Raw genomic sequence first — 9,321 nt, forward strand, 5'->3', positions numbered from 1 at the left:
GAAAGAGGGGGGTGGTTAGCTCCCGAACCCCACAGAAACGCTTGCTACGCAGGCTACCAAATTAGCCGCGTGACATCATAACGTGATGCGTGATTTGCTCTTTTACAAGCCCGTAATGCGTGATTTACCAGTTGGGTTTCCGTGATAGGTGAACGTTCTTTGAACTAGAAGATATCCTTTGTGCCATGTAGTGCTATGTTGTGCCATGTTATGCCATGTTGTGCTATGTTCTGTTATGTTGTGCCATGTTGTGCCATGTTGTGCCATGTTGTGCCATGTTGTGGAGTGTTGTGCTAGCTCTCGCATCGCATCGCTTGTGCTCTTAAAGAAAAATAACTCGTAACGAAAAAATAAATGTCTATGGACGGACTATCGAGTATGAGGAGCAGGGAACTTATATGTAGGCCTTTTTTTCCGCCGCGCGCACCCTGGTATGGAGAGATCACTTTACACGTCATTTGTACCTATCTTGGCCATTGTCTTACCCAGTTTCTCGCGACTGAAGGGCGCCTGACTCAATTTGACGGAGCCGGCAAACCAGCAAATCTTCCAGACATCTCAAGAAATGTGACTTTTTTCGCAATTACGGTACATAAGAAGGCTCAAATTCGATGGTAACATGCTTGGAAAAGGAAGCTCACTTTTGCGGGGAAACATCACCCAAAAGACAACTTCTCTTCTGAGACCTCGATCCCGAAGGTTACATGATACATAGCTAACAGTAGTTAATAAGCTCAACATCATTTGATCACATAACTAAAGAAGTTTCTAAGTAGAATTTCACTATGGAGTGTTTTGTCAGCGGAATAACATATCCAACGAAGGTACCTTTGAATTTAGGTCTTTGATTTATTGTCAGCATCAAGCCTTTAGCGCGTGGCTTTGCAAGTTTACATGTAAGGTTAGCTCAGAGCGGGACTTCTCTTCAAATTAAAATAAATAAATAAACTTATAAATTAAATAAATTGAACAGTAACCGTTATGGGGAAGTGTCATTCCCAGAAGTATTGCTGGCTAGTCCATGACAAGGTCATTGAATCTGGCAGTTCTCACTGGCAAAAAAAGTGAACATGATCCGTTATGAGAAGTGTCAGTTTCAATATATTCTGCTGGTTTATATTATATATTTATAGTCCATGACAAAGCGGTCTGTGTAAAATGTAGACTGCAAACTGCAGACTTTTTGACTGAATAGTGTTGCCGTTTCCATCATTGAGAGCTAACCATAAACAGGCTAACTGCAGATGTTTGTATTTGTATTTGTATTTTTTATTTCTCCACATGACCACATTGAATACTTTCCACTTTCCATTCACCGCAGTGTATACATGTTGTGCCATGATCTGCTATGTTGTGCTATGTTGGGCCACAACATAGTGAAAGAAAGATAGAAAGGGCAAAATGTAGTGAACTAATTAAATACCCTTTACTTAAATACAGTCGGAATGGGATGCAATGCCTACCATGGCCATAGCTTACATTCATCATTGGATACAGTTCAATGCCTATTAAATGGCCATCCTTGGGGAAATGGGTAGTGGCCACTTACTAGAGGTAAAAACAATAAAAAAGAAGCCCTCATCTGGACTATGATTACTGGCTGCCTAATAGGGGTGGCCATTTTATGGGTGGCCGCTTAGTAGGGGTTCAACTGTATTTATCCTGTAATGGGTATGCAAAGATCTCACAATTGTCCAGCTTATAGAGATTAACAGCTCAGTGACAGACAATTAATGCTGGCTAGCATAAAAAAATTATAGTCAATTAATGAGCCAAGGTCACTTAAATTCTTCTGTTATAAAATTGTGCTTATGTGTGAGGTAATCAAACTCTTTACAGATTCCTTGCTACCCAAGCATCATATGATGTGGTTGTAGTTGGAGGAGGAATAGTTGGTCTTGGAACAGCCAGAGAACTTATCCTGAGACATCCCACATTGAAGTTTGCAGTTGTAGAGAAAGAGAATGAATTATGTGAGTACAAGACAAACACAAGTACATGAGTTGTTTAACCCATTGAAGCTTGTGCTGGCCACAAATGACCATGACAAGTATTGGCCTTTGTTCCACCTCTGGTGTCATCACCAATGACCAGAATTAGCATCATCTATACTCAAGTTCTGCAGGAGGAAAAGATCTTTCCAGTGATACCCTGAAATATGCATGAAAATGCTCAGAAATTTGTGTGAAAAACTCGAAGCAAAATTTCCTTTAACTACATTTGGCTACTCTGTGGTAAAAATTGTCCATCTTGATGATGCTTTCTCAGAATTTTTGCACTGAAAGTAAGCCAAATAGAAGGTCAATCACTGCAGTAAAAAGATAAGAAAAGGAGAAAAACTTTTAACAAATCTCTGTGGAGTTATGTGATTACATATCATTGTACAGAACTTTTTGCATGCAATCTTTGACATATCTCTCATTCACTCTGTGTGATAGATAGATCTATCTGTCTCGCAGAGGGTGAGGGCTTTTAAGGCACATTAAAAGAGAACTTGTTTTCTGCGTAGGCTATGTTGTTAACCTTAATTAATTTTTTTCATTCACATTTGTTTCATAATTTGTTTTTAATTCATTCCTTTGTTCGTTAGCTCTGCACCAGTCTGGCAAGAACAGTGGAGTCATTCATTGTGGTATCTACTATACCCCAGGCTCCCTGAAGGCCAAGTTATGTGTGGAGGGATTGGATCTGACCTACAAATACTGCGATGAAAAGAAAATCCCTTACAAGAAGTGTGGAAAAGTATGCCATAAGTAATAAACGTCAATTACACATTTAAAAATAAAATTATGATCAAGTGTTCCTTCTTTAAGAAGACTGTTAATTAACATGTGTTAAATGCTTGAGAATGGACATTATTTTTCCATTTGACTAGTATTTTCAAACAGTGCTCTGAATTATTTGACATCCCATACTTCAATTAATTTAATAACTCTCAGGGGTTTCATTAATGTTTTCAGCACAATGGCAACTGGTTTTCACAGTACAGGGAGGCAAAACATTTTGAACTGCACTACACTGAAGAAATTTGAAAATGGTCTTTTCACTCTTAAAAGATGATGACTGTTCACATTATGTCAGAGAAATTTTCACCTGCAATTTTGTATTTGTATATGAAGAAGACTCAGGCAGGAAATATTTACCTGATTATCAAGACATTATGTTTTCGAAATGTTCTGTTCTGAAAATGTTTTGCATCCACACTAAAATGCAAAGCCAGCATTTTCATATTTATCTGGCGTGAAAAGCATTTTCAAAAAGGATGGTATGGATGGTAGGCCTAACCATAAAATAAAGCTGAACTTTTCTTTGCATATTTTCTGTAAAACAAACATTTGTTTTAAAAGCAGACACCCTTTAAATATTAGGTTGATGCCAGCGAGGGTGTCATTGTCTGGTAAGGCTTTCACTGCATTCTTAATATTAAGTCCCTTGTTCAATTTGCAGTCTGTCCAGGGTTTGAACCCACACTCTCCTGCTTTGAAATCAGGCACTCAACTAGCCTGTTGTGGTATAAATCTGAGGGGTAAGATTTATCATTCAAATTGGTGTCCTGAGTGTCCTTATTCAGTTTTTATTTTCCTAGATTATAGTGGCTGTAGAAAAGAAAGAGTTACCTCAGCTTGAGAAATTATATCAACGAGGCCTGGAAAATGGAGTAAAGGACCTGAAAATTTTGGACTCAAAAGAAATTAAGGATGTAGAGCCATACTGTGAGGTAAGAATTTATCTTTGGGGTTAAAGAGATTGGTCTTTAGACTGTCCACAAACATCTATTTTCTCTCAAGATTGAAAGCAAAGGGAGGGGTAAGCATGAATACAAAGGGTGGGGAGGAATGAAAATTGAAAATATTTTTGGCCTGTTTTGCAATAACATCATATTCCGTGCTCAAACACTCAGATTGCACGCTTGTAGGATATGCAAGCTAAAATGCTAGAGGATGCAAGTGTGTGAGTGTTTAGAACACGGTCTTCATAATGAGTTTAAAATTTGATGTTCAATACTGATTAACTTGCCATTTTCTTTCCAAAGCCATTGACATATGAGCGTCAGCCATCCTACTTAAATATGGGCAGCAGTCATCCTACTTAAATATGGGAATCAGCCGCCCCACTTGATTATAGTCTGTGATTGCTTAACTAATTCTGGTTCAGGAAGAAAACAAAATGAGAAAGCTACTCACACATGGCTTGTACATACATCAAATTGTGAAAAAATCTTTATATCGTAAAAAAAAAAAAAATAACATGCCAGGCATTATTGGTAGTAAAAGAGTTGTGTTTTTGTGTGCTGTTTGTAGGGTGTGTCTGCCATCTTGTCACCCAATACCGGAATAGTGGACTGGGCAGAAGTAGCAAGAAGTTATGGTGATGACTTCAAGAAGGCCGGTGGTGATATCTTTACTGGCTATGAGGTCAGGATATGAGCAAAACATTTCTAATAATTATTCCACACATCTTACTTACGTAAAGTTATCATAGTTTAGCCCTTGTTACTGAAAAAATTCTTTTTCCAAGCTTAAAATTTGCTATCTGTCATTAGTTATCATGCGCAATACTTTCGATTTTGCTGATCCTAGTAAAATGTAGTATTTGTGTCACATATGATGCTAGTAAATGGTTTAGCTTACAGTGAATCTCTCCATAGCTTAGTGGTTTGAGTGGTTGGCAAGTATCTGGAAGGTTAGGGGTCTGAACCTTGTTGAGAATTTGTTTCTTTGTCCCATGCTCCTGATGTAATTCAAATTTTCATTCCTCTCCTTTCTGTCAATGTCAGTCACTTAGTAATTCATCAATCTACTTCAAAGTGTCAATATTATTGATTAAAAAGATCAGTATCATTAATTAACCATTTGATTCACCCTTCTCATAGGTCACAGACTTCACTTGTAGCCCAGAAAGTAATCGTTCTCAAGAAAAGGAAGCAGGTAAAATTTTTTTACAAGTTTTTCATCCTCTTGGCAAGCTTCTTACTAATTATAAAATACAATCTGTACATATACAAAGTCAACTATGCATTTTTTTAAGTAACGTAGGCCTTAAATTATGTGGTTGACAGGGTGGGGTTATCACTTGTGGTGTGTAATGGACTTGTGATTCATGCAGTGGTCTGGATCGAGTGGTTTGAGTCCAAGCAACTGTTAGTCAAGAGTTTTTCTGTTGTTTTCTTGGGTAAGACACTTAACTCTCACAGTGCCTCTCTCTACCCAGGTGTATATAGGTGTGTACCAGAAAAGTGCCAGGGTACCCCCCCCCCCCCACTAGCATATTCTTTCCAGGAGAGAGTGGGAAGCAATCTTGTTGCAGAAACCAAGATAAGCCTTTGTCTTGGTGGGATCACTCACTTTGGTCCAATTAAAGTGCATAGCCAATCTTTTTGAAGAGCTAAAGGCAGGCTAAGGCAGGACCTACTGACCAATACCCTGGCTATCTCCCTCCAATTGAAGCGTTCTCTGTGTCATTTTTGCTAGCACTTAAAATTTGCAGGTGCTGTGGTCTATCACATTGTTCCTTTTTTCTCAGGTCACACTCACCCTGTTACTGTACATGGAAAGAATGTCGTAAGATTTTTTCTTGTTTCTTTGCTTTCTCAGTTATCTTCGTTACTCAAACTGCACGCATTTACACTAGTACCGAAACATGTTGATGTAATTGGACCGTTCACATGAAAAGTTCATCTGCAATCGTTTTCCATGCTTGGATCTAAACTTTATACAGTTTTATGGCACCTGTCTGAAACTGAAACTGGCAAATTTTGATCAAGCCTATTCACTTCATTTCTCTCCCTGCTACCTAAAGTACACGTTAGTTTTGTTTAACGTAATGGGAGTTTTGTGTTTGGCCCCATCACCCTCTTGTTTGTCTCATTCACTCACTGAGCAAAAACAAAGAAAATTCACTCTTTAAACAGTATTTTTGACTAAGGAATCAACTCCTTTGCAGACACTTTTTTTAAGGTTAGAGGAAGTGACCTACCCTAAACAATTAAACATAGCTATGCGGTAAGAGAGGTTTTCAATTTCAAGAGTGTCATTGAACCAAAACCAAAGTAATTACTCTAACCAATCACAAAGGACGCAGATAATCTGGTTAACCAATCAAAACTCAGAGCAAATGCATGTAGCCGGCGAAAAGCGCGGGAAAACATGTGCGTGGAGTTTTTTAAGCCAGTCGTGTAGGGTAGTCATGCAAACCCAGTGCAAATGCGTCAGCGTATTACGTTTGACACTCGAGTGAGTACCGTTCTATGTCTTACAGCTTAATTTATTGCATTCCTTGCTTTTCTCTCTACCAGTCCCCCATTAGCTGTCGTTATGTCGTCACCTGCGGAGGCCTTTATTCAGACCGGTTGGCAGAGAAATCCGGATGTAAAGAAGATCCTCGCATTGTGCCATTCCGAGGAGAATACCTCAAGTTGAAAGACGAAAAGAATTACTTAGTCAACGGCAACATTTACCCGGTGCGTATGTCGCCTTCGCAAAATTTGTTTGGGCTGTTGCACAATGTGTATAAAAGTGTTGCTGTCTGCTTTGTCTCAGATCCATGTCCATTCTTGTCTTGTATCGCTAATCTCAAATTACTTAAACTTATTTCTTTGCTAACACAAACTTCCTTGTTTTTTAATTGCATTGTTAAGCAAGAGAAGATAAATGTAAGAGTTAATCTCCTATATAGGCCACTTGCCCAAGGTTATCCCTCTTCAGTTATTTTTAGACATAGTGCCCAGTTCTTCCGCGGATACTGTTACCACGTGCGTTGCGTGGATGTTCTCATGGAGGATAAAAATGCGTGCGTGGGCTGTCCACTTGCGTAAAGGTCACGTCATACGGTTGGCTATTTATAGACCCTGTCAAGATTTCAGAAACCGGGAGTGATCTAAAAATAATTTGACATGGATTACCTCGTGAATGAGGCCTATAAGAGGAATTAACTCTCTTATTAATCATCGTCTTTTGGTAAAAGTCATTGACCGTTTGCAGTTAGTGTTTTAGAGGTTTTTCTCGAGTTAGGCAATGAGAAAGCACACCGCTGTGTGAGAGTAATTCCGGCTATAAAAGAATTTAATTTTTTCTTCTTAGGTACCAGACCCAAATTTTCCTTTCCTTGGAGTCCATTTTACTCCGCGCGTTGATGGCAGCGTGTGGCTTGGGCCCAATGCTGTTTTGGCATTTGCTCGGGAAGGATACAAACTTACAGATGTGAATTTTAAGGACTTAATAGATGCCTTGGGGTACCGGTATGTATTATTTAAGAACTACTCATAAAGATGCTCTTTTCTTGGTGCAAACCATCGATTCAAAACTATGGATGGCGTTTAACGTTTGGTTTTGTGTTTTTTGACTCTTAACGGTTTACAATTGGCTAAGTCAGGACCTATTTTTTCCCGTTATTATTCATATTTCAAGTAGGCGGGTTAACATCCCTTAACGGGAAAATGTTATTTTTGTATTCTGATAGGTCTAACGACTGTTCTGAAATAAGAATTAAAGTTATGATAGAGCTTCACGACGACAGAGTCGAAACTAAAACACGTGACAAAGGGGAAAGCGTGGGAAAGACTGTGATTAACCAGTTAGAACTCAACGTAATGTCACCAAGGAGACGCGTGGGAAAAGTCGAGACTAACCAATCGAAACTTAATGCAACAAGTGTTGCCCGTGAGAAGCGCGGGAAAATTCGAGGCTAACCAACCAGAAATCAAGCAGAGAAATGCCATCAATATATTTAAGAAGCGCGGAGGGTGAGCGCGATTGGTCAGAAATGCACGTGTTGTACGAGTTTTGCAAACTATTTGTGGAGTTCAGCATTTGAAAACGTTTGCAACTGTAGAAAGAAAGAAAGCGATGCTGTGATAGTTTTTTAAAGCGCTAAGTAACAGGAGAAACAATTCTGAATACATGTATCATCTTTTGTCTTTTAGTGGTCTAAGGAAACTAATGTTCCAGTATTTCACATTTGGTGTTGGAGAGTATTATCGTGGAATCGTCAAATCAGCACAAGTTAAGCAACTTCAAAGATACATACCCAGTCTGAAAGTCGAGGACGTTGAGAGGTATGTAACCAAGTGCCGCTCTCAGAATTTTCTTCCAGGCCGTCACGTATTGATTGCGTGATTTTTTTCATTAATTCAGTGGAAGTCAACACAGAATCTAGGTGTTTGTTCGGTTTGTGTGGTTTTTTTTTGGCTGGACTTTCTTTACTCTCAGTGCCTCTTGCCACTCATGAGTGCTTATGAGTACTGGTTAATGTAGCCTTAACCTACTTTGTTTCACCTCAACCAATCATAGAGGGCCAGCTGGAGTTCGTGCCCAGGCCATGGACCGTGATGGCAATTTAGTGGAGGACTTCGTGTTTGATGGAGGCTCAGGTGACATAGGGAGCCGAGTGCTGCACGTCAGAAATGCGCCTTCCCCAGGAGCCACGTCCTCTCTTGCCATTGCTAAAATGGTAGCGGAGAAGGTTAAAGATCGTTTTCACCTATAGAAGATGCACTATAGTTATACTAGGAAATGATATTACTTGTAATCAGAAACATGCTACTGTTGTAATATTAAATCGTCCCTTTGAACCGCAAAACACAATGGAAAGCAACCTGACCAGTGCAAAAACGCTGTGACAGTAAAATGCAGCGTCTGTTTCACAGGTGAATATCTGAGGAGTCAATGTGGGAGCTACAGCCATAGGTTGTCTAAATGGCGTCTAGCTGTTTTTTCAAACACCTAAACTATACCATGTGTATGCATGTTTCAAAACCACAAACTAATGTGCATCACGTGTGATCTTCCGCTAGGCGAAACCAAAGTTAAAACAAATATTAAGTGGGTGTCGCAAATTATGCGCACATAACATAGACCAAGGCAGCTAAGCTGTCAAGTGTCATCTTTTTAACGATAATGTAAAACAATAATTATTATGCTTACAGAATATTGTAAATTATGTATTCGTAAATGTTTACGCCGTTTTAGACTCCAAAGATAGGAGGAATTTCACCATAATTGTTCTATTTCACCAACTGTCAAGTTCTGTTTTTAAAGGAGGAAACGTTTGTCAAGTTAGATAGCTCGGTATACATTCTCTTAGTTAAACAAGCGTTTCTCGTTTAAAATTGAACGGAGATTTCTGTAAAATTTATATTATGAATACAAATGATCAATATCGGATGTGACCTAACTGTAGGAGACGAGAATAAATAAATTTTTAAACTAGTCTTGATTTGTTTTTTCAGTCAGTGAGAGTGAGCGAGGTCGTCTAGAATTGATCCGAAATATGGGGTACTATGGGGTACCATTGATCGGAAGTTTGCCTCGTTGGCGTACGGGT

General features: G+C 39.1%; 1 protein-coding gene across 1 annotated transcript; it reads left to right on the top strand.

Annotated features, from left to right (window-relative positions):
* Positions 1 to 486: 486 nt before the first annotated feature.
* On the top strand, positions 487 to 9,208 carry LOC110056029 (L-2-hydroxyglutarate dehydrogenase, mitochondrial-like). Its single transcript, XM_020762467.2, has 11 exons — positions 487 to 699; positions 1,840 to 1,973; positions 2,591 to 2,742; positions 3,587 to 3,718; positions 4,302 to 4,415; positions 4,874 to 4,928; positions 5,524 to 5,561; positions 6,296 to 6,460; positions 7,080 to 7,237; positions 7,922 to 8,053; positions 8,289 to 9,208. Exons 1-11 carry the CDS (start codon positions 620 to 622, stop codon positions 8,482 to 8,484), a joined length of 1,356 nt encoding a protein of 451 aa, XP_020618126.2. The 5' UTR covers positions 487 to 619; the 3' UTR covers positions 8,485 to 9,208.
* Positions 9,209 to 9,321: the final 113 nt, after the last annotated feature.

Source organism: Orbicella faveolata, unplaced genomic scaffold, assembly GCF_042242905.1.
Source record: "Orbicella faveolata isolate gen_17 unplaced genomic scaffold, um_ofav_v1 contig_24, whole genome shotgun sequence".
NCBI classification, from domain to species: Eukaryota; Metazoa; Cnidaria; class Anthozoa; order Scleractinia; family Merulinidae; genus Orbicella; species Orbicella faveolata.